The sequence below is a fragment of the Dysidea avara genome, chromosome 12 (assembly GCF_963678975.1).
Source record: "Dysidea avara chromosome 12, odDysAvar1.4, whole genome shotgun sequence".
Classification (NCBI taxonomy): domain Eukaryota; kingdom Metazoa; phylum Porifera; class Demospongiae; order Dictyoceratida; family Dysideidae; genus Dysidea; species Dysidea avara.
The window spans coordinates 8,696,235-8,722,562 of record NC_089283.1 but is presented as its reverse complement, the minus strand read 5'-3'; the positions used below and the strand labels follow the sequence as shown (position 1 = coordinate 8,722,562).

General features: G+C 36.9%; 1 protein-coding gene and 1 long non-coding RNA gene across 2 annotated transcripts; one reads left to right on the top strand and one right to left on the bottom strand.

Annotated features, from left to right (window-relative positions):
• Positions 1–3,033: 3,033 nt before the first annotated feature.
• Positions 3,034–4,537, bottom strand: LOC136240893 (uncharacterized). The gene is made up of 3 exons (XR_010694018.1): positions 4,409–4,537; positions 4,224–4,344; positions 3,034–3,235 (listed from the first exon to the last, which is right to left on the bottom strand). It is a non-coding gene; the product is annotated as an uncharacterized lncRNA (long non-coding RNA).
• Positions 4,538–24,814: 20,277 nt separating this feature from the next.
• On the top strand, positions 24,815–26,320 carry LOC136239808 (uncharacterized). Its single transcript, XM_066030560.1, has one exon. It carries the CDS (start codon positions 24,815–24,817, stop codon positions 26,318–26,320), a length of 1,506 nt encoding a protein of 501 aa, XP_065886632.1.
• Positions 26,321–26,328: the final 8 nt, after the last annotated feature.

The following is a 26,328-nucleotide window of genomic DNA, read 5'->3' as shown; positions in this document are numbered from 1 at the left end:
TATAGTATGTACGTATTGAGCTGGATTCTCTCATGGATGCAATTACACACGATCTTGAAATTTGACTCATTCGTAGCACTGCTTAAAGTATTTCAAAATCTTTTTGTTCAAATGCTTGACCAACATTTACAGCTAATTATATTTTCACCATACATTTCCTATGAGGAAGCCATAAAGTGATGTATCTCTTACAATCCTTTCCTGAAATTGTAGTGAAGCCAAAACCACACATGTCTGTTGTTGACACTTTTACTGTCACCACTAATCATCTAGTTGGCTGAAATGTTATTTCTTTTGAGAAAAAATTGACTTTTCATTTTTTAGTTGTTTTTCATGATCCAGCTCAACTTGGCCTTGGCATCACATAAGAAACCAGCCACCAAAACACCCATGTATGTACCACCATACAATGCTGTCCAACACTGTAACTGTATTAGCTAGTAGTGTTTAGTCATAAACATACACTGTATATACATACACTGTACTTGCATACTTACAAATGCATGCATATGCAGTATGCTATATTAAATAATCAATAACAGGCAGCTAATTTATCTATTTCTTATACCATGTATTTAGCGGGTTATACTGCCAGCTATATATTATAGCACTGTGGTTGCAACATTATAGCCTATTTTGGATGCTACAGTTACAAAATATTGGTCATTATAAGAGGCTGGTGTCAAATAATCATGTAAAGCCTCAATAAATAAACTAATATCCATTTGGTTCCACCTGGGGTACTTTGAGATAATAAGTTACTCTCTATAGTTTGGTTCCTATGGATACATATACATGAAATTGACAAGGAGAAAACATTCTGATCACCTGGTGGACTTCTGTAAGCGATCGAGTGTTAATCGGATGGCTGCAGGTTCGAGGTTTCCCAGGTCCATTCATGGATTATTTCTCCTTCCTCCACCTTTTCAAACATACTTTCTGTAATAGTATAGCAGCGTAGCCCCCAACATTGGCAATGTTGTGCACTTTTTCATAAAGCCATGAAACTTTCCACATAAATAGTAGTCCTCAATACATGTATTTTTAGATATAGTGCCATCGCTGATTTGACCTTTGGTGACCTTTACAGCCATTTTTGTATAGAAAATTGATCATTCTTTTTTGTCTTTAACTCCCTAAAGCAGTAATTAACTTGTTAAAACATGGTGCCAAACAAAAGATCTTGCTGAAAGAAACAACTTGGTTTTTATTTGAAGTCAATAGGTGATTTCATTACAAAGTTATGATCATTTTTATTAGCTACAAAATTCGATATATTTACCTGCCCTCAAGGTGTGAATTACCTGTGGGCAGATAATTATGCATAAATTTATCAAATTTTGCAGCTAATAAAAATGATCATAACTTTGTAATGAAATCACCTATTGACTTCAAAATAAAAACCAAATCGTTTCTTTCAGCAAGATCTTTTGTTTGGTACCATGTTTTTAATAAGTTAATTATTGCCTCAGGGACAAAAATGATTAATTTTCAGTACAAAAATGGCCGTAAAGGTCACCAAAGGTCAAATCAGTGATGGCACTATATCTAAAAATACATGTGTTGTGGAGTACTATTTATGTGGAAAGTTTCATGGCTTTATGAAAAAGTGCATGATTTTTTTGGTTGTGCCGCTATACTAATTAATAGTGCGAGTGTTGTAAACAGGAAGGAGTAAAATAGTGCAAGGCGAAGCCGAGCACTATTTCCTTCCTGTTTACAATGCGAGAACTATTAATCCCGAATACCACAGCCATCCATCCTATTGCAAATTAATCCAACAACCATAGCAACTGTTGCTAGGAAACAGAAATTGAAAAATAACCGTTGCAAAAGTCCAATCACACTTAGCAACCATTGCTATGGTCTCAAAATAACTTTTACCTTAGCAACGATTACCTAGCAACCGTTGCTAAGCAACCATATTGTGATACTTGGGGGCATCTATCACTATGGTAACAATAGTTGTCAAGTCAGACATTTATTTCTATATAAACACACCACACTATAATAGCCAATCAAATTAGTATTATAGATTTTTGTCAAGGGACCTTTACAAACAAGTGTAATACTAATTCTATTGGCTAATCGTTTGACGTATTTCAAAATAATACATCAAGGTGCTATTAAGAGTATTATACTGTAACCATAGATTATATATACTACGTACCCGGGATTGGAAACGGAGACACGTGATCCAATTACTCGTGTACATTTGCTAAAAGCAATCCGCGTTGGAGCGCACCCCCCAAATAACCGCCCATTTTCAAAGTGTTTGAATGGTAGAAGACGAAGGAGAAGGCTTAATATCCAGGTTGAAATACGCCTAAAGCCACTAATGCTGGTAGGTTAATAGCTACTTAGGCGCCTACCGGGGCCAGAGATTCGTACCTAGCGAATTCGTTGTTCTGTCGCGTCTAAACCATTTAGCCGATGGACTCAAAAAAGTTATCGGGAGTGTGCAGTGTAGTGGGAGCCTTTCAAACCCACAAAAAATGTATACGAGGTTAACATTTAGTTACCCAAGTGGTACTAGCTAAGTAATTATGTCCCTTTCTTAGCTGTTTTGTTCCTACCCCCTCTACAAGAATATGGTAAAACTGTTAAGTGCTTCTGGTCTCAATCATTGTAAACCGGACAGTTTCAGAAGTTAAAATGATAGGCAATTCCGTATAGAGTGGTACTGTACAGCTCTCAAACTTGAATAATACTTCAGCTAGTCAAAACATTTATCCAAAGAAGACTGACCTACTAATAGCTACACAGTTTTAACATTTGATAGTCACATGGAGCACTGATTGAGACAAGTGTACAATGTTTCTGTGTTGGAACAGAAAGTCAATTGAGTGTACATAATGAATATTGTAATAGAGTATGTTACATCCTACCACCATACTCAATTTCACGGCAGTGGCTGTTTTAGCTACATGTATTCACAGCAACTACAGAGTCTAGATAAGTGACATGTCATACCCGACTCCATTGCTGGATACATACAACCATCCCTCTAGCAATATGTTGTAACATACACTGTTGTGCTGTACCATCATGTTGTTAGTTTATTACTAAGAACATCCTGAGCTTGGTACAACATAGAAATTATATAATTTTTCTATAGTCAACTCAAAAATCCTATCAGTTCCAATGTGAGATGAATCTTTCACAGCAACAAGCACTGTCACTGTATCCTTTGACAAGTGGTAGAAAGACACAGCACAGGAAGAGTTTTGTTGACCTACAAAAACAGTCTACATATAAAGATTGAGCTACATTAGCAAATGCAACACAAACATTGTACAATGTATAGTGGAACCTGTCCTGTACAGAAAGGTCACCTCTTGAAATTGGCTAACTTTAATTCCTTTAGTGAGGCAGCTATACACTAACCCAATTGTATAAAGCAAACGTCAAGAAATGTTGGCCTGAAGGTGACCGGCTTAGGACAGGTTCCACTGTACATCAAACACATTGATGTCATGCATTCACAATGCAACAGTCAAAAGAGAGGGAAATCACAGTAATCATGTACTGCACTGTGCTAGCTAGATATGTCGTGTACGTTTATCACCACTACTCTTACCTGCTATGGCACATTCACTTTAAGGTAAGTGAGGGCAGGTAATTCTGGACACTTAGCTTGTCCTCAGCAATGGAAGAATCCCACAATGGTTAATTGTATTACAACGTAATATTGTACAAGAAATGCACCATACTTGCAACCATAGCTACAGTTACTATTACCTCGTCAATGGAACATGCTGCAGTTGTTTTAAGACCAGCACCCATACCGTTAGGCCAGACCACTTTTTTCTCTTTGTCACTGGGTAGGGGAGAAATGGTCTGCCCATTTGTCTTGACATGTCACGATGTTACATCACAAGCATGCAGTATTAGTGACCCCGTGTGCTTAAATTACATTATGATAAAACAACAATAACCAGAAGACTTCAATCATTGGTAGATTCCGATACAATTTTAGACACCAACTGGATGGTTCAACTATTCCATTACAATGGAAAGATCCACCAGGCTATACCATCAATGTCATTGTTTCATTCTCCCAAACTCATCTACCTATTCACACCAGTAAAATTTCTACTCTAAGGGCTACTTTCCATCTAGAAATGCACTCTAATTTTGTAATTGCATAAAATTTAATTTGTTTTGTAATTTCCCTAGCCATATCACGTGTGCTGTCTGCTCTGTAACAATAACGTACGTACCATTGTGTCTGAGCATGGTCTGAGTAAGAATTCAAAGAACTGGTGACCTCGCCGCTGACCGTCCATTCCTGTCGAGCTCACCTGGTCAGCTAACTCCAAATAATGCCTTCATTTAGTAAACCTACGAAATACGAAATGTTGAGTTAAGTAGCCTTTATATCTCTATTAGCTAGCTATGAACTCACAAGAAGATGAAAAGAATCAACTACTCGCCTGGCTAGGCGCTTCGCTGTCATAAGGGTGCGCTCCAACGCGGATAGTTTGGATAAAAACCGGCGTTTCCAATCCCGGGTACGTAGTATATATAATCTATGGTGTAACACATTCAGTTGTTGGATTAATAATATAATACCATACCTGTTTCACTGCCCGTACAAAAGTCTCAATAGTAGCAGTGAAATTTATCCCGTATTTCACTGGCAGCAGTGAAAAAGTTGTAATTGTAATTTCATTGGCTAGAATATTTATGTTAACAATGTAGTGCCAATTAGTGTTGACGCGTGTTTAGTACATAGTGACAAATTGCGTACATAGCAATGCTAATGCACAGCATGTGTATATGCAGCGAGTATGGTATTAACTGGGAATAGCATGGGTAGCAGTGAAATTTGGGATAAATACCACTCTTGTTGTATTGGAAATAGTAAATTTCACTTGGCTTCGCCTCGTGAAATTTATCATACAACACTCATGGTATTTATCCCAAATTTCACTGCTACCCATTCTATTACTAGTACTAATACCATACCTGTTTCACTTCCGATACAAAGTCTCAATAGTAGCAGTGAAATTCATCCCGTATTTCACTAGCAGTAGTGAACAAGTTGTAATTGCAATTTCATTGGCTAGAATTTATGTTAACAATGTAGCGCCAATTAGTGTTGACGCGTGTTTAGTACATAGTGACAAATTGCGTACATGGCAACTCTAATGCACAGCGAGTATGGTATTAACTGGGAATAGCATGGGTAGCAGTGAAATTTGGGATAAATACCATGAGTGTTGTATTGGAAATGGGGATTAATTTCACGAGGCAAAGCCGAGTGAAATTTATCATTTCCAATACAACAAGAGTGGTATTTATCCCAAATTTCACTGCTACCCATGCTATTACTAGTACTAATAGGACGGATGGCTGTGGTATTCAGGATTACTAGTGCGAGCATTGTAAACAGAAAGGAGTAAAATAGTGCAAGGCGAAGCCGAGCACTATTTCTTTCCTGTTTACAATGCGAGAACTATTAATCCTGGCTATGGTATTCAATCAGCCAGGAACTATTAATCCTGACTGTTTACAATGCTCGCGCTATTAATCCTGGCTGTGGTATTCAGGATTAATAGTACAAGCATTGTAAACAGGAAGGAGTAAAATAGTGCGAGGCAAAACCGAGCACTATTTCCTTTCTGTTTACAATGCGAGAACTATTAACCCCGAATACCACAGCCATCCGTCCTATTGCAAATTAATTCAACAACCATAGCAACTATTACTAGGCAACAGAAATTCAAAAAATAACCACTGCAAAAAACCAATCACACTTAGCAACTGTTACCTAGCAACCATTGCTATGGTCTCAAAATGACTATCACCTTTATTTAGCAACTGTTGCTAAGCAACCATACTGTTGCTATGCCATGGGGCATATATCACTATGGTAACACTAGTTGTCAAGTCAGACATTTACTTCTGATAGAAACACACCACACTATTTTAGCCAATCAAATTAATATTACATTTTTTTGTCAAGGGACAAGCAAGTGTAATACTAATTCTATTGGCTAATTGCTTGACGTATTTCAAAATAATACGTCAAGGTGCTATTGAAAGTATTATACTGTAACACATTCAGTTGTTGGATTATATTATTATTATAGGAGGGAGGTTCCACTGTAGTTGTGTTGTTTGCTTTTTTGCAAACTACACCAGTTTATTATTACAGGTCAGGTGTTTGATTGTATACATTTCTGTTTTCATGTACGAGCAACCTGTACACCGATGCATATATAGTATTTCTCTTTGACTCATGTGATCAATATACACAAGACATGACAATAATGTTCACTAACTATAATTATGTAACATACACCAGTCAGTTGATCAATTCCATAATGGGATAAGATCTGTTTTTGATAAAAACTCATCCATCGATCGAGGTGGGAAATACCATGCATTTATGCCTGGAGCAAAATAAAAAAAACCAGTCCAGCCTGCTTTGCCTTTTAACTAAATCAATAGACTCGACTATACAAAATTACACCAAATGCTTTTTCTTTACTTTGGTATCTGATATACAGTTGCTATCAGCATGTCATGTGCATGGACCTATAATATGAATGGCAGACTATGTATAAGTATATATCAATACTTAATAACATATGAATGGGTAATGAGTCTTTATAGACTGCGACAAAAAGATCTGTACAAAACTAAAATTCATCCAAGCACGGATCTAGTTTCTCATCCTGCATGCATGTTCCATTGCATCATCATGCATACTCCATAGCTGTATGTATCTTTAGCCATGCAGACAATATTGGTGACCAAATCTCTTTTTAACAATGTCTAGCTGCATGCAAATGTGGGATGTGTACTTTACAATGTATCATAATCACAAAATTGACAATTCCCACTTATTATTGCTGCCAAAGCTACTTTTTTTAGTCTACATTAATTTACCACTATACACAAATGGACAGTGTTAACCTTAGGCCTGTCACACAGACTCATAAATATTTTCAACAAGCCCCCAGCTGACAAAATAATGCTTTTGATAGCAAAGTGTGTATATTCCTTTATTGTTTTACATGTATATATGTGACCGGATTTGCGAAAAGGGGTCTTCCACACACATCCAATTTACCAACTTTGATGATTTGTAACTTCAGATTGGAACAGGTTAATGACTTGAAATTTGGTCAGACGTGAGCACCAACATAGGGTAACAAATAGAGAAATTTTCAGGTTTACATGTTACTTGAGTACCAAGTTATGGCCTCTCAAGTTCATGGAATTGGATGTGTGTGGAAGACCCCTTTTCGCAAATCTGGTCACATATTACTTTTCAATTTTTTTAGATGAATATATATTTCACCGATGACTTCTTCTGTCTCTGCCCGCTAAAGTTGCTGACACTGCTGCCTTCATTTTAAGAAACATTATAGGTAGCAGATCATACTGTGTCTCATCAAGTACTCTGTAATGTATGTGATTTGGGATTCTAACCCAACACAGAGCCTGCATATTTTTAATCAACAGCTCCTGAATAATCAAAGGACTTCATATTGTCACATCGTTTATTAGTAACTATATACAGTATATCCTTCTAGGGACCTGTAAGAAGGCTACAGCAAACCTGAGAATCATAGTCAGAATTTGAATGACAACTCACATGCAGTCTATATGTCTGAGGAGCCATGCAGTCTGGGACCCTGCATTCAGCCAGTACTCATATAAATATCACGAGCCATTTTTTCAGCAGTACACTATCAGTGCTTATTTTATTCTTTGGCTATTAATCTCAGACTTACCCCCTAAAATTGTGAGTGACTAAATTATACACTATATACTTAGTTTTAAAAATAGCATCAAAAGTACCTTCAGATTTCAATCTAAAAATTTTCCCACGTTAAAATTTGCTAACACAGCCTTAAATGCTCTCAGCTTTAAATTCCTAGGATACATGTATGACTATCAAAATACCTAAATGATGTGATGGCAATATTTGAGAGCCATAAGTTACCCAGTTTCTTAGTCATTTTATAAATAGCATGCTTATAGGTCTCAAAGTTGTCCTTATATTCATTCTTAGTCGGAAGCCCGAAATGTAGAATTTTTTAAAAAGTTCCTAAGCCAGTTTGCTTTCAAAATAGTATGTACAGCCAGCAAATATATACCCCCAGATTTAATCTCGGAAAGCCTGATGCTAGTGCCTTGTAGTATCATACAATTATGGCCAATGCAATGTCTCATACAAATTGTGATTCAACACTACTATATAAATCACATGAGGTGCACATGTACATGATATTATGTCATCATTACTATATAGTTATTTATCAAGCCCTACCAACCATGGGACCTGGCTTCACTAATCACAAATATCAACACTCATGACACAGCTAACTAGCTATTGTTTCAATACTATACAACTGTTGTACATAGTTGTGAACTTGGTCAATTAAGTGTAGCTAGCTATCATATATATACTTTCACCTAGTCACCCCTGAAGGAGAAACCCTAGCGTAAACATTGAATTTAATAAAATAATGAAAATATCAACTGTTTCTATAATACACCCAACACTTCAAAAAACCATTACTGTTTTAGTTCTGAGTGATAGTACAGTAGGCATGTTTCTTAACACAGCATCGTTATCAATATTGTTGTTGGATAGATCTGCAAATGTCAGCACAACAATATTCTGTAAGCTTTCTACTATTTTAAGAAGACCAGTTGCATGTAAATTGTTACAATTTAGATACAATTTTTTAAGTTCAGTATTATGGGATAAAACATCTGCAATATCATCTGCTGCTTCAACACCAATGTTGTTGTTTGACATATTCAATGTAGTCAAAGAAAAGGTATTCTGCAAAGCTCTTGCAATTTTAATAGCACCAGTTGTCTGTAAATTGCAGCTACTTAGGCCTAACATCTTCAGGTTCTTATTATGGTATAACACAATTGCAACATCATCTGTTACTCCACTGATACTATTACCTGAAATATTGAAGCATGTCAAAGTTAAAGTACTTTTTAATGTTCTTGCAATTTAATCATGCCTGCTGGTTGCAAATCATTTCCATTTAGACCTAGCATATGCAATTTGGAATTAATAGAAATAACAGATGCAATATCATTGGCTGCGCATGCTTCAATACAAATATTGTTGTTTGAAATATTAAACAGTGTCAAGCTTTCAGTATTTTGTAAAGCTCTTGCCAGCTTAATGACACCAATAGTCTGCAGGCTGTTTCCGCTTAGACCTAACATCCTTAGTTTTACATTATTCAATAGAACTGATGCAATGTCATCAGCTGCTTCTTTGCTTATATCATTGTTGGAAACATTTAAAACAGTCAAGCCATAGGTGTTTAGTAAAGCTCTTGCAATTTTAATAGCTCCAACTGCAGTGAAATTGTTTTCATCCAAACTAAGTATCTTTAATTCAATATTATGAGCTAAAACAGTTGCAATAGCACCTGCTGCCTCATCCCCAATCTTATTGTTTGAAATATTAAAAGCTGTTAGAGTAGAAATATCTTTTAAAGCTTCCGCTATCTTGATGGAACCTGCTGCTTTAAAGTTGTTTCCACTTAAATATAACTCTTGTAAATAAGGGCTATTCTTTAAAATAGCTGCAATGTCATTAGCTGCTTCACTATTGATATTGTTATTTGAAATATTAAGTACCGTCAACTTTGAAGTGTTTATCATATTGTCCGTAACTTTTCTGTCATTCATTGCTGAAATTGCACTAAAGTAAGATGTTTGTGACTGAATGTTGTGGCACACAACTGCAGACAAATAATCGGCCATCACATTATGCAGGTAGGTATTGTGAAAGTGAACATCTTGCTTACCACACATGTAAACACCTTTCAAATGCATATTGATACCTTTAACTTGTACATTTCTTATACTAGAAGGTAGAATAGATAATTTATTTGAGGACTGGGGATTCATGGTGCTGTAGATAAAATAGATATTAGAAATTCCTGCCATTCTCACTTCATCTGAATACTTTTTTAACACTTCGATTGTGTGATCATTTAACTGACAATCAGTAAACTGAACACATCTGAGAAACCGTTTGTCAGAGTATACAACAACCATTATATTTTTCTCAGCCAGATAGGTAAACAATAATGTTTCATCAAGTATGTTTGCAATTAAGCTTGTTTGAATTGCATTTCTTAATTTATTCATAAAAGTGTTAATCACGCTCATTGTGGCTACATCATACAGAGTGTCAACAGAAAGAATCAATTCTTCAGTTCGCCAGCACTTCAAAACATTGCAAAGATTAACAAGAGACTCACAGTAAAAGCAGTTATGAGAAATGTCAACAGTTGTGATTTTTACAGCCACATTTTGGGAATGGAATTTATTACATAACACATTGCAGCTAACATCATCAATGTTACAGCAAGATACATTTAACCTTTTCCACTGCTTGTTTGGTGACCGTAGCAATGCAGCTGCTAGTATATGTAAATTGTGAAGTGACGAGGGTTGGTCACTGAGGTCAATTATTTCTCCCAGGAAAATAGCCTCAACAGATGACAACATTTCATGCTGAGGATCAGCTTCTCTCAAACAGTCTAAAAGATACAAGCATTTGATTTTACTGTTAAGGATTGTGCTTGATATTGCTGGAGTTCCAAACAATCTGCTGGATATCTGAAAGTAGTTACCAGACAGAAAATGCTTAAATGTAAAGCTGTTACCTCCTGTTATGCCAACATACATTATCCATGTGTTGAAATAATGGGCTTGCCAAAATAGATCAATCAACAACCCCAGTAAGTCATTTTCTGATAGTGAGGCAATGTAATAAGCTGCCAGATATTCTTGAATAGCAGTATGAAGAAAATGAATTGATTCATGATCACAGCCGTCTTGTGGTTTAAAATACCTGGCTAGTTTTATCAATCCAAGTTCATTCCATTTAGAAACATTAAAGTGAGGGCACATCTTCTTAACTTCAGCCAGTGTAAAAACTAGCTGATTCTATTGTAGTGAAAGAAAAGCAAACTCTGATAGTTCCTTGATCACTTTATCATATGGATGAGGAAGATCATTAAGGCTGGATACAGTACCAGTTGAAACTTTGCTGCCTTTTTAAGAAAATGGACTATTCTCATAATTAAGAATTTTTCACATACTTTAGTTTGGGTTTTTGGTAGTGGACTGATGCCTCCTTCAGTGAGGCTCAGTAAGATGCTCATGTTCAGTGGAACATAGCAAAGTGAACTAACAATTGAATTAAACCATAAGAAGTCTTCGCAACTTTTGATTTCACTGCTTTGCTTTTGCAAAGCATCCTGAATAAAGCTGTGTTGATCCTCCCTAGCAAACCCTAATATTTCTACTCTGCTGTCAACAATGTTGTGAAGATGTGAAGAAGCAGCTGGACAAGATGGAATTACCAATCCACATTGCATCAACTTGTTACAATTTATAATATCACTTAAGAGATGGCTTTGGTTATCTCTAGTTACTCCATCATACCCATCAAGTACAATAGTAAGGTATTTACCATCAGTTTCAATAAGCCAATCAGTTATCTTACCACTTAGTGCGCTACTTTCACAAAAGTGGTTAACAAGTTGTGTCACACTTGTTATGAATTTTATGTGTGGGTTATGCAAAAACAACAAAAATAATAACTGCTGGCTTTGTAATATAAGTTTATCAGCCCATTGTAAGGCAATTTCTTTGCTTAGAATAGTTTTTCCTATTCCTGGTGCACCCTCAATGAGTATCGTGTATGGATTACTTGACACTCCTTCAAGTGGACTAAAAATATCACTAACACATTTAATGCTTTTATCAGACATGTTACTGCTTTGGCTACCAAATATATTTTCCTTTATAACCATTTCTTGTGCCACATCAATGATTTCTGATTCAGTGCACTTCTTACTATGATTAATGATAGTTAGTGGAGTATAGTGTTTGGGATGGTAAGGTGGCCAGTCATCTTCTGGTGGGACATATCTGCTTTGTGTGTATCGTTGACGTAAAAGATCTGCAGCCACATGCACATTTTCATTACCTAAATGCACACATAAAAAGATTGTAATTAACACAGAAGGTATGTAGTTACTGGGGATTCTAATTTTTCATGGCTTAAGTAAGTAAAAGTCTAACATTCATTTGATAATCAAAGATTAATGCAATAGAATTCTCCTTTGAGTGGCGTCCCATCTATCACTGCCTATTTGGGTGGCCTACATGTATTGCATTTATGCTTTGGCTGGCTTTTCATCCCATTTATATGGCTCAGTATAAGTTCTTTTTAAGATAACATATTTTCTCAAGGTACTACTATGCATGGTGTCTAAGCACAACAGCCATAGAGCATCTTAAAACAGTACACATAAACCTGGGTGAAAAAGTTGTGAAATCAAATCAAAGGTGGCAGCCATGAAATGGCTGCAATGATGATGGTATTAATAATGGCTTTGTGCATTATTAAAATTTATTATCATTAACAGCATTACAGCCATTTAATGGCCACCACCTTTAATTTGATTTCACAACTTTTTCACCCAGCCTTTTTGAAGGCTGCAAGCATACACCCATTTTATACAGCTTGGCTGTTTTTGCATGGATTTCACTTGTTTTTTTATTTTAAATATATCCACACAAAAACAGCCAAGCTGTGAAAAAATGGGTAGTGCGGCCTTGGGTAAAAAAAGTTGTGAAATCAAACGTGGCGTCCAAGAAATGGCTGCAGTGATGTTAATGCTAATAAATTAACAATGCACCCAGCCATTATTAAAATTTATTAGCATTAACTTCATTGCAGCCATTTCTTGGCTGCCACCTTTGATTTCACAACTTTTTTAAGGCCGCACCATTTTTTCACAGCTTGGCTGTTTTTGTATGGATCTCACTTCTTTTTCGACTTTATAAGGCCTCAAAACCAGCCTATGGCTGACTTTGGCATTTGTTTTTACTCACATTTCTTCTTTTCTATACAGACACAATGATGATTATTGAAGACAGACTATAAAATTTAATGTATTGTTACAGTATTGCATGATTTACTTCAATATTATTGCAATACTCTAATAGAGTGTACATATTTTGAGGACTTCTAAAAGAACATACATAGAATGTTCTAGAACAATCTTGGTAGATTATGAAATTAGAAACATTTATTTATAAGCAGATTTAAACTAGAATTTTCATTTATATATTAAGTGAGGTGATCAGCCAAAATAGCAGTGGTTCAGTAGGGATGCCACGACATAATTTTTTTTATGTCACATGTCATATATAGAAGTTTATGTCATGACATGTCGTATGTCATGACATAAGCAATTCTTAAAGTTTTACAACTGAAGCTGTTACTTATGAAACTGTATAGCTATTTTGATTCAAACATGCAAAAATATCAACTTAAACATCAGCAATATTAGTTATGACATCAACAAACAACCAACATTGCTCATATACCTTGATCAATATGAATGGAAAAGTGTGCATCATTAGGAGATATTTATGTCACGACATAAAGAAGCCTATGTCATATCATACCATGGAGCTTTATGTCACAACATGTCATATGTCACGACTATTGTATGATTCAGTGGTTAAGGATGCAGGTATTAGGTATGGAGGTTCCTGGTTCAAACTCTAATAAGTTTTTTTGACATTTTTTGTGCATTTATTTTACCGTGTGGTGACTGCTTTATTAGAGTATCTTGATCCTGTGATTTTACACTTGTTTGGATTTTTGCTTTATAACTTTGTAGCTGTAACTCTATTGCTAATCAAACTATCAAAAGGCACTGCTACGATGACCAGCCTATCTGCACACCAATATTCAATGTTATTCTCATACTCAGTTTACCCTGTAGCCATGACAGAAATTTAATTTTTTTACGTGAATAAACACTCATAACTGCTTGGATATTTGTCAGATTCACAGCAAACTTGGTACATGAATTCACTTTTATATGCTCTTTATTCAAGTTGTGCCAAAGATCAAGGCAATCAATCAAAATACACATTTACATTTTATAGCAATTTTTGCAAAGTGTGTGAAAATAAATTGAACTCCTACCCTGTACAACATAAGAAGAAAATAACAAAGAAATTAAAACAAAATTTTGAATACCCATAACTTGCAAATGGTTGTTGCGAATTTAATCAAATTTGCTGTGTGACCTACCCTACCTGGCTGACAGCTACATGTAATGCAATAATGGTGTGCTTTAGAGAAGGAGCCATGGAGCTATGCATGCATGAAACAGCTGTTTTCTTTCTTCCTGTCAATATGCTCACAGTGTCGCGTGCTGAATTTCTTGGCAGCACGACACACTACCATAGTGTGCCTTGATACCCCAAAGCCAACCATAATTATAAACTGGGCTTTAAGGTTTGTTTTTACACAAATCATTGTTCTTCTTATCTACAGATGCAATGAAGGTGATATAAGACAAACTAGTGCTCTACCATTACAGAAAAATACTTACCGATCTGATACCAAAGCCAATTTATACCGATATAATTTTGTGCTTTGTTTAATTATTATCAATTTTGTCAAAAGACTGAGTTGTACAAAAGGACAATCCTGCAAACATACTCCCCACAAACACATACATACAGTAACACAAGACATTACAAAAACAATGAAACTACTAGGACTACAAGGACAAAACAACAGGATTGTACAAAAAACAAAATAAACGCCTTAATATGAATACACAACAAAAGATCAGAAAAGAAAATGATGGAGGGCTGAACGGAATAAGGGTGACTTTTTAATCTGCAGAATAGCATATGGTATGGTGTACCACAAAAATGGGCTGTTGACAAAGAAAGATAATGAGAAGAATTAATTGAAGAAGGAACAGGCCGAATAGATAGAGGATGTGTGCTTGCTTGTTCATGGCTATATAGAGTTGTATTAGAGTAGGGATTTCCAACTATAATTAAATGTTTGAAATTCCAATGGTTTAATACAATTATCTTATTAAGCAACTTATGAGGGTTCATTTGGTGCAAACCGCATGTTGATAGCATTTTCCTAGCCAAAGTTACAAGCACAAGATTGTAACACTACAGAGATTTTAGCATACAGCATTTTAAACCATTTTACATTATACTAATGGCACCAGCTGATGCCCCACATTCTTTCAATGATATCTCCTGTTTAAAACATGCTATTGGCACACAATTTTCACCAAAATGACCATAATTTAATACTGATTAATAGAAACATAGAAAAGGTCCTCCAAGGGTTTTCCCCTATTATTTGCATTTGTATAATGATATTATTATAAAAACCCAGAACAACTATGCATGAAAATGCCATTCTATAGTAATAATACATACTCTGCACCTTAATAATTGTCACGCAGTTTTAATGGAAGCATAGTAAGAGGGATTTCCCTAGGGGTTTCCCCTATTCTGGACCTTAATTGATACATCAGTGCGCCTATGCATGACAATAATATAGCATAATAGATAACAAGAAACACACCTAATCTTATCTTGTACCATCAATACAGGAAGTGGCTGCTCCCAGACTTGCACCTCGAATCGCATGGTGTGCACTATTTAGAAATTCGTGTAGCGAATGTACGTGCGTGGAATAATGCGGCAGCCTTGTAAGAAACATTAGGCGTGATTCAGATATACAAAGAAGAATGATGTAAGATTATGAAGTGCTTTTTCAGTCTTGTAGCTTGTTTTATAAAAAAACTTGACAGGATGATTCTTCTTGCACAGTTGCCTGTTAATCACAATGTACTGAAGTTTATGCACAGGGTATTCTTTATGGTCATGGCATTGCAATGTTTCAACTAGTGGTTTGGTGAAGTACTGATCAGGTACTGCTGGCTAGGAAAAATTAATAAATTGTTTAATTTCACTGATATTATTCTATTGATTAATTATTGATTTAACCTCATGGTAATCGGCGCAGCCATTCTTTACCGGAATGAACACACATACAATAACATTATAATGATACATGCTGTAAAACTCAATTGAGAATTTCTAAATCACCCTTATCAATGTCAACCAACAAATTTAGTGAAAGAATTTCATTTTCTCCATCATACTGTACATTGTACCACTCTGATGTTCCAGGAACCAAACCAAGCACTTGACCTTTGTACCACTTCTCTTCGCCATCAACATCTTTCCACTTGTGGTAAATTTGCTTTCCAATTAATGATTCACAGTTCTTGACAATAGCATCAGATCCTTCTAGTATGGAACGTGCAGTACAATCTAGTAGCTGGCAAAGGTTTTCACTGATTTCAACAATTGTTAATTGTCTTTTATTTTTAGTGAGAAAGAACAAGGTCTTGTCTATGTGCTTCTGTTCTAGTACCTTTTCCTAAAATCCAGTTATAATTTAAGTGCTGCAACCTTCTCCTTCTTGGTCTTGAGTTTTGCTAATCCTTCTTCGATTTTTTGCTTTGACTGCCACAAACCACATCTTAAAATTCCTTGCACTAATTCTTCTTTTTCCTTTACCTTCTTCGCTTGCAATCTTTCCAACTGCAACCTTTTGGCTCGCAAAAGTTTAGCACGCTCTTCCAAAAGTTTTTGCCTTCTGATGTTGTAAAGTTGCTTAAATTCAGGACTAAGGCTTCGAGCTTTCTTCATGAGTTCCTCTCTTTCTTTCGATGTTTTAGCACTTAGCCAAGCAGCAGTTTTATTGTTGGTAAACATTATCATTGCCTCTAATGATAAAGTAGAAGCATTTGGTTTCTCACGTAAAAACCTGTCAAGTTTAGCAAAATCCCTTTCACTAATTGCATTAGTTGTAGGAACCGACTTTACCTCAGCAGTTAGCACAGCAGATGGATTATGATACTTACCATCAGGCAAATGATCAGCTACAAGGCGAGATATCAAAGATGAAAATGCATTAAATAGTACCTCAAGAATTTCTTGTGCTGTGGCATCATACACACTAGGAGCTACTAATGACTCAAAAATGCAATCCTTTGTTGGTGGGAAGTCGCTGTACGGTAGTGCTTCCCCAGACAGTACGGTGTTGGCATCTTCTGACCATTGCTCTAAACAATTCTTTAAACGGGTAAACTTTTCATTCATGCTCAAGATGGTTGTTTCCTGACATTCAAGGACACGCCACAATGGACCTGTTACTATCTTGTTCACAAGTCCAAGTGCTTTGCATCCTGCCACGTACTCTAACACCTGCACATCAGCCAATACTGCTCTTAGCAGTTGATTTGGTGTTTGCCATACTTCAGTGAAGAATTTTTTGATTAGAGTTGAAATGTAGTATACTGCACCAGCATCATAAAATAAAATATTGAATCTATTGCCTCGAAATGATGCTAGTGGATTCTTTTGTATATGATTTGACCGTAAGTATGCTGTAAATGACTGATATACCCCATTTTGCTCGCTACCGTGTTTGCTAAGAGCTTTGCATGTGGTACGAACAAGTCTAATAATTCCACATTCTGATTTGCGTATCAGTACGCTTTTGGTTGTGGGATTTTCAGAAAAGTGGGCTGCCTCCCATTGTAGCAGTACTGATGCTGCAGCATCAGCCATTCCAACTAACAAATGCAGCCCACAAAAGAAATTATTTAGATATGACATGCTACTTTGTTCTTCAGTTGAAAGATCTTTCCATGATGAAATTACTTCAGGAAGTACTGAAGCACGATAATCTTCTAAGAGGCAATTGAAATTTTTCTGCACGACATGCCTGTCAGACATGGTATTCTTTATGCTACTGAGTAACTTATTCTTTGCTTGTGAACCAACGGTATGTTCAAAATCTCTTAAAATCTGCTTAAATAAATCTAAGGTTTGTTGTGCTGACCCTGTTAGCATTTCAGACAAGCCTAGAGAATATGCAGTGCTATCAGTAGAGAGCTGGAAGGACCCATAATGTTGCCCAAATTTAGATGTGCCATCTGCATGCAGTGTTACATTTTCACATCCTTGCAACTCATCTGCTATTTGTTGATACGATAGACATTTTAATTCAGTCAACATTCTTACCAGTGTTGATGGCTTTGGTAACTTATCAGTTTCTTTATTTGCTATATTCCGTATTACTGACCTAATGACTGGTTCTACCTGACGAATACCCACATTCATGCTGAGGAGTTCCAGGCAGCATTGGCGAACATTATCAAGATAAAGTTGACTGTGTACCTGTGTTTCAATGGTGCAATCTCTTGCCTTACTCTCCATATCGTTTTCATCTAATCTTACCGCACCCAGTTCATTGCGAAGTTCATCTATTTCAACTTCAAGTTCATTAATTTTCAACTGATACTTCTCTTCAAGTGTAGCAAGCTGGTCTGTGACTTCTTCGATAGCAACTCCAGATTCACTAAACCCTTTCAGGCATCGATTAAGCTTGCTGCGATAACACTCTTTTCCTAAATGAGCTGAATGAAGTCTCTTCTCCATTTTAATTACTGCTGCAGACTTAGCTGCCACTTGTTTCTTCAAGTCATCTATACAGCACTGACTGTCTTTAAGCTTATCATCTCTCCTCTTTATCTTCTTGTTGATGTTACGAATGCTTAATTTACTAAGCTTAGTGCTTAGCTCCTCCACCTTTAGCTTTTCATTACTTAAAGCAGCTTCTGTCTCATGTAGCTCACCTGTCAATTCTTTATATGCTTTCTTCAAGGCTTCTGTTTCATAGCTGCATGTTGGAACTTGATCTGCTGCAGAATACCTTGATGCATCATCAGCTGAAAGCTCTTTGCTTGTAATCGGTGCTGTTTGATTTAGTAACTTCTCTAGTTTGCTGCGTTGCTTCTCTTTTCTAAGTTTGACACATGTTTTCTCTAACCTAGTTAAAGTAACCTTCAATGTTGCCAAATTAGGCACTGTTTCATCTGTGAGCATTTGCATCCAGCAATAAAATTCTTGCCAGGGTACATTGTTAGCCTTTCTGTATTGATTCAACTCGCACAAAATTCCTTTTGTGAAATCCTTGCAACTTAGCTTAAGAACAGTACCATCCATAAGCCCTTCAATAGATATCCCAGCATTTTTGCAATGCATGCCAGGAAAATATGTTGCTTTGTAAGCCATTATACCTATAGAATACAGAAATACATATAGTTGTTATTCTTTTGGCTGTTAAACCAGCAATTTAGTCATTTCCGCGCAAAACAACCAGTTATATACTGCCTATAGCTACTCAAACTTATGCAGTAGTGTTGCTACAATCTACAACAGTGTGTAACAAGGTGTAACTGTTGGTTACAGTAGTGATTTCCAACCTACCAATTTTTCACACATATTTTTGCTACTTAAATTATATACCTTCAATAAACGTTTCACAAGCTTCCGTTCCAGTAAATGGTAGCCAATGCTTTGTATTTCGTAATGCACTTTACTGGATTAAAATTCATGCGGTATTTATTGAAATATAGCAAATCAAAGTTTGAGAAATAAAAATCCCCATAGGAAGCCTATACAAATAATTGCGTACGTAATTCTAATTGGAAGAATGCGGCACCTGTGATAGCCGAAGTTTCCGAGTGTTTCCGCGTGAATCTGCTGCTGATGAGGACGAAGAAAGTGGTTCTGGGCAAACCGTATATGCTGATTTCGATTTTGCCATGTGTTTTTTGATTGGAGGACGATTGATGTTGGATTACGATGGAAATGTGACCCTTTTGAAGGTAAATCGCCATCTAACACTGCTCAGAATTCAGCATTACAATCACCCTGGACTTCAAGGCATCCCCCTGTATCGATGCAAGTATAGTTTGAAGGTGAGCAGTTTGTTGTCTTGCGCGGAATTGCAAAATAAGGTTCAAGGTTGAGCATAATCTTTACAAAAGTGGAGACTGGCATGTGATACCAACCTTACATGGCTTCACACGTACCTGTTGTTATATTCTGGTGTATTTACTGCTGTTTTGATCCATTTTATAGCAGCTTTAGTGATTGTACTTTTGATCAGAAACTATTTATAATTTCTCTTTGTAGTATAGTGATGTCATTGTGTTATATAATAATTATCATACTTAGTGCTTACAATGTGACAAATAAAGCTGAACAGTGTCCAAACAAATCTATTTTAATGCTCTTACATTGTATTATCTCAGTGATTGCCATGCATGTTTCCGAAGTACGTGTTAATTGTGACTTGTGATGCCAGTACTTGCCATTTATAAAATATTACTGATTTTTCTAGTTAGCTGTTCCAGAAAATGCATTGGGTACCTGTGTATACTTAGTATTATACAATACACACAGTTTTATTTGTGAATCACTTGCTTTATTCATGTAATATTCTGAGTGGTCAGTCTACAAAGAAGTGGTCACTTTTGAGAGGTTTTACTTAGTTCATATGCTGTTCTTCATAAAATAGATATGTGGTGAAAATTTCATTTCGTTATTAGTTTCCTATCTAGATTTATGACACTTTGTATATTGTGTTTGGTGCCATGCAATATATATAAAAAGCATTGAAATGCTGTACACAAAATTCATCACACTGTCAACTTCTTTTCCTTATATCTTTTAATAGGAACCACTGATTGGGGTGGGGTTTGCACTAAAATGACCCTGAAAAAATGCACAATATTTGTCATACCAATGAATGTATGGAATGTTAATTATTTAATTTAGTTGGAAATCTCTAGTTACAGCGCCAGTAGACACAAATTTAGCACTGATTTTAGCATTAAAATGTGACAAACAAGTATCAAATCAAAAAACAGATAAAATATTCAAATTCAGCATACCTGAGTTGCTAATGACGGGTCAACAGTCCAATGTAGCTATCAGATTTTCGCGGAAAAGCATTCAAATAAAGGCGGTTTACGGTGCCGTAAATCCCCAATCAAAATCTCGTACGCAAAATTTTGTATTAGTTCTATTGGAAGATTTTGAAATCTCATTTTAAATAGTAAGCTGTCAACGAAATACGAGCTGTATTTCTAAAACTCCAGGATTTTTATAAACTTTAATTCATTAGTAACCGAGTCGCAAAAGAAATTCTATGACTTCTACGAGTGGAGTTGAGCAGCAGTGATACAAAGTTCATGCAGGTGTGTAAATTAAGTAGGTTGGAAATCGCTAATTAGAGTGCCTGTAAACTCCTTCCAAGTTAGGCATACATGATTGTACTACAGTTTTGCAGTGACTGTTCTATTAGAGTATCTCGATTTCTCAAGCAAAACGTGGTAAGTTGCAGTTGCTCAATTTTTAACAAAGCTGCACCTTTTGTGCTAGAATATGATTTCCAGCCTGTTATTACAAGTTTTATTAGCATAGTACTTATTATGATGATTATAATGATGATAATTGGCACGAGTAGGTCTTAAATGACATCGGTTTTGATTCGATAGAATAGTAGAGAAGTTGCAATAGTATTGTAAATACAGAGTTTATTTGATTACATACTTTTGCAATACTCTAATAGAGTGCACATTTTTTCGAGATTTCTAATAGAACACACATAAAATGTTCTAAATTTTCCATTGATAGATCTATGAAATTATGAATGATTTTAGCTAGAAGTATAAAGTAAAAATTAAGTGAGGTGGCCAGCTGCAGCTCAGTGATTAAGGATTTGGTTGTTCAGTATGGAGGTCCCTGGTTTAAATTGAACACAGGCAAGCTTTTTTTACATTTCCATGTACCTTTAATGGAAATGATAGTAGAAAGTAGATAAACCAGGAGTGGGAATAATTACATGACTCTGATTTTCCCTTAAACTTGTAGCACACAAGAGGAAGATCACAAAACCTTCCCAGCTTCTCATTCATCATTCTGTAGCCAATGCAGATGTAGAATTTCCTCCTGAGGAATTAATGAATAACTTGAACCATAGTTAGGTGGACTAGTATGCCTATAGGTTTACCGTTATAGCTCAAACCTTTTGTGGTTTAAAAGAAATTGCATTGGCAGCTACAGAGTTACAAGGCAAAAACCAAATAACTGTAAATCATGGGTAATTACTACTCTAATAGAACAGTGACCGCGGGGTAAAATGGTTTTATGAACCATAGAGCAAAAGTGCATGTATAGATACTGTATGTGACCTGCTGAGCAAAAACCTGACTATGCATTTTGTATTTGTATATAGCTTGTAGGAATCATGGTTTAAAGATTTCAAGTGGCTGCAATTTACCACTATAAGAAGGCCCAGGGTTCTGTAGGTTCTAAAGAACCCCAAAAAGATCCACAATTTCAGAAAAGGTCCACAATTTCAGTATGAAAGTCCTAATTTTAGTGCAAAAGTCCATTAAATGTAAAATTGTCTGTGATAAATGTCATCTACATAAATAGGCGCCTAAAATTTTCTGTTATTTTTAGTCACTAAAATCTAACTAAGTCTTTTAAGCATCTATTTTCAAATTTTTTTCTAGGGGGCATGCTCACAGACTCCACTAGTTTCAACATGCTTCACAAGCTGGGAGCGCTTTGCGCACCAAGCATGTATTCCTGCATCACATCACCACACAAAAGGTCCACTTTTTCATCTAAAGAACCTACCCAGATAAAAGTCTGGCTTAAGGCAACGAAAAGCCAGAGGCCAACACATGCATAGCCTCAAGAAAATCACTAGTTTAGGTAAATTGACTAAAACACAATGCTGCATATATAGGCAGTTTTGTACCTGTCCCATCCCACCAACCCGTCATCATCCATGTAAAGTCACCAGATCATCACTATTACGCAGGTCGCCACAGGTAGGCTCCTACAAACTGAGGCCAGAAAACACCTGCTAAGTTTATTATGGGAAAACCACACTGCAGAAATAAGTAGTGCAATCTCATGATCAGTTTGAGTTGTCAGTGATGGGTTTTAAGTTCAGTAAGTCACATGCATTAATTGTGACAATACTAAACTACCGACTTTCAAAACAAACAAAAAATAGTCAGTAATCAGTTTGTTGTAACCTCCACCCAAGTCATGATTTCTCACAATTTTATAATGTCTTGGTTTTAGGTCAGGTGAGTGTGTGCGTGTATTTCTGTGTCTGTGTATCTGCAGGTCTCTTTTTCTTCAACTTGCGATTCAACATGATTTGAGGTAGCCTAGTCTCATCCATACGGCCAACATGGCCCAGCCAATGTAAACATGACCAAAGAAGTATTGGAGATATTTTACTTGAAACAGCTTAATTTAAGTGATGGCTGGCAGTAGAGACCCACCATTTATGCTGGCATAATAATGAGCATAATAGGTGACTGAAAGCATTGAGCATAATGCTAGCATATAGGCAGAACACTTGTGCAATACTATAAATAAAAAAGATCAATATACTCTAATACTTTAATGATATAAACTTTTGTCCCAAATACTCTAAGACACAAAAGATTGATATACTCTAATAAAACAGTCTGTAACTCTAATAGAATAATCAGGTAGATGACTGTTCTATTAGAGTATATTGATCTTTCTGTGACATGCATTTTGACAAGCACGGATTTACAGTCTATGCCTCTTACTATTTTTCCCATAAAGTGCAAATTTATTAGAAAAACATGGGAACTGAGGTAGAAATATTGAGCATAATAGGTAAAATATTTGAACAGTGCAGCATAGCATAATAGATAAAATAATGAGCATAGTCGGCGGGTCCCTAGCTGGCAAGAACTGTGCCAAGACAGGGACAGTTGGTACAAACGTTGCCAGGAGAGGATATTTCAATTATTACAATTTGGGGAGAACTACTTGTATGCTGCCAACCATCAACCTGTAGGTGGACATTTCCACTGTCAGTGTGGAAGAGTTTTCAGAAGAGCTGGAGATTGTACGAGACATCAGAAGTACTGCAAGTCAACACACACCAAAAGCCTGCACTAGCCAGGCTTCATTATCACAATTTCTGGTTGTGGACAGCTTGAGGCTTGAAGCTGTGTATCTGTGTGTCTGTTGGCCTGGAAATCAAAAGGTTCCAAGTTCGATGCCTGGTTATGCCAATTTGGCGTTGTTGCTGTTTCCTTGAGCAAGAAACTTTACTCACATTGTTCTAGTCTACCCATCTCTATAATGGGGACTTCGTGACCTGGTGTCAACTAGGGAAGCAGCCCATGCAGCTGTAACATCAATATAAATGCATGGTATACCTAGTGTTTACAAATGCCCAACTGTCCTTGTCTTGCTTAGTGATGTTGGGGTCATTGTGGAACTTCAGGTTTCATTGTGACCTCTCTCCATGAGACCTGGGCAGTCCTCCTGCAGGTTTCTATCCCTGCACCAGAAGGATTTGTCTGCACAAGGCTTAAGTGCCTGAGTTGTGCACAGACATCACAGTGCTGATTTGCTGGGCAGCAATAGCTGTGTTTCACATGGCTGCTGTAGGTGTGTATGTGTGAGTGTATGTGTGTGTGTGCGTGCGTGCGTGCGTTCATGCGTGCGTGCGTGCGTGTGTGTGTGTGTGGTTCAGTACTTTTTAGTGCTACGTATGTCAACGCCTCCAAGCGGTGAACCCCGGGCAACAGTAGTATTGCATTATTGCTTACTGCTGACTAAAGTTGACATAAGAAATTTGTGTTTGTGTGTGGAGCTCAGGACATCATCTGATGGCGCCACTCTATACATGTCAGGCTTCTTCCCCTGCTGAGGATTTGCACACCTCACAGGGTTCAAACGCTTGTGCACTAAGAGCAAAGAGATTATAAACTTGGCAAATTGGCACTTGGAACGTGCGTTCAATGTTAGACACTGAAGGATCAGTAGATGTGGCTAGTCAAACTGGGAGAGGAGAAAGTCGAAAAGTAGACCAAATAATACATAATATGGGACAGTATAACATCAAAATCGGTGCTCTGCAGGAAAACAAATGGTTTGACCCCAATGTTTATCGCATAGCAGGTGCAGTTGTGCTTACTTCAGGTAGGGGGTACCACCCTCAAATGAGGTTATGCAAAGGGGTGAGGGAGTAGCCCTTGTACTACTTGGAGATGCTATTTCTGGTTGGGAGGCTGGAGGGAAACAATGGAAATCATGGAATGCTAGGATGGTGTCAGCTTGTTTTAAGATTGGAGAGAAGCAACATGACTTTTTACATGTTGTGTCATGCTATGCCCCTACATGGGGTTCAAGTAGAGCTGTAAAGGATGAATTTTGGGATGGCTTAGAATCATTCTTGAATTCTGTGCCATTAGGTGATCAATGGATTATGCTAGGTGATTTTAATGCTAGAGTTGGCTCTAGGGTTTGCCTTGATGATCAGTGGGATGGAGTGAGAGGACCTTATGGTTTTGGAGAACTAAATGATGCAGGTAGGGAACTGCTTTCTTTTTTAAGTAGCCATGAAGGTATGGTGTGTAATACCAGGTTTCAGAAGAAAGATATTCATAAACAGACTTGGCAACACCCAAAGTCTGGTGCATGGCATTGCATAGACTACATCTTGATGCACCAGAAAGATAGACGTAGCTGTTTGGATGTGTCAGTGAAAAGGGGAGCAGTGTGCAACACTGACCACAACTTAGTCTGTATGGAATTCAAGTTGAAGAAGCCATATAGGAGAAGACACGAATGCAAGATGGAGAAGAGGAGGTTTGATGTGTCACAGTTAAGGTCTGGGGTTGATGGTGATACTGGCTGTGAGGCACCAGTAAGTATGAGGTTTGTAGAAGAGGTGCTGGAGAGGGCGCATGCTGTATGGCCGGATGATGGTAACATTGATGAACAGTGGTTTGTGTTTCACGCTGTCTTGACCGAGTCTGCTGCTAGTGTGTTGGGTTATGAGAAGAAACACCAACCTGACTGGTTTAGAGAGTCATCTGATACTTTAAACCCATTCCTGCAGCATAGAAACGATTTGTACACTACTTGGTTGGCTACTGGTAATGCAAAGGATCATGATAGGTTTAAGCAAGCTAGAGGAGAAGCAAGAAGAGCAATTAGGAAGGCAAAGAATGACTGGTTTGTAGCCAAGGCTGCTGAGATTGAACGAGGGAGTTTTGGTGGAGTGGAAGTATGGCGAGGTATTAGAGACGTACAATATGGAAGGAGAGGATTAATTCCATCTAGAGTAGTCACCATTGATGATGAAAATGGAAATCCATGCTGTGATCCTGTCTCTCAGCAAGCTCGATGGAGGAGACACTTTGCAACTGTCTTCAACATTTGTAGTCATTTTGATCCACAAGAGTTGGACCTTTTGGAGCAAAGACCAGTGTTTGAGAAGATTGCTGCTATTCCATCTAACAATGATGTTACTGCTGCTCTTGCAAAAGTTAGGAATAGGAAGGCTCCTGGTAGCTCGGGGATTTTGCCTGAGATGGTTAAGATGGGGATGAATAACGATGAATTTTGTGATTTGCTAACCAACTTGCTGAGAGCTGTGTGGAAGGAAGAGCAGGTGCCTCAAGAATGGGTTGATGCTATCTTGATAGAAGGGAAATTTGAAATACTGTGACAACTGGA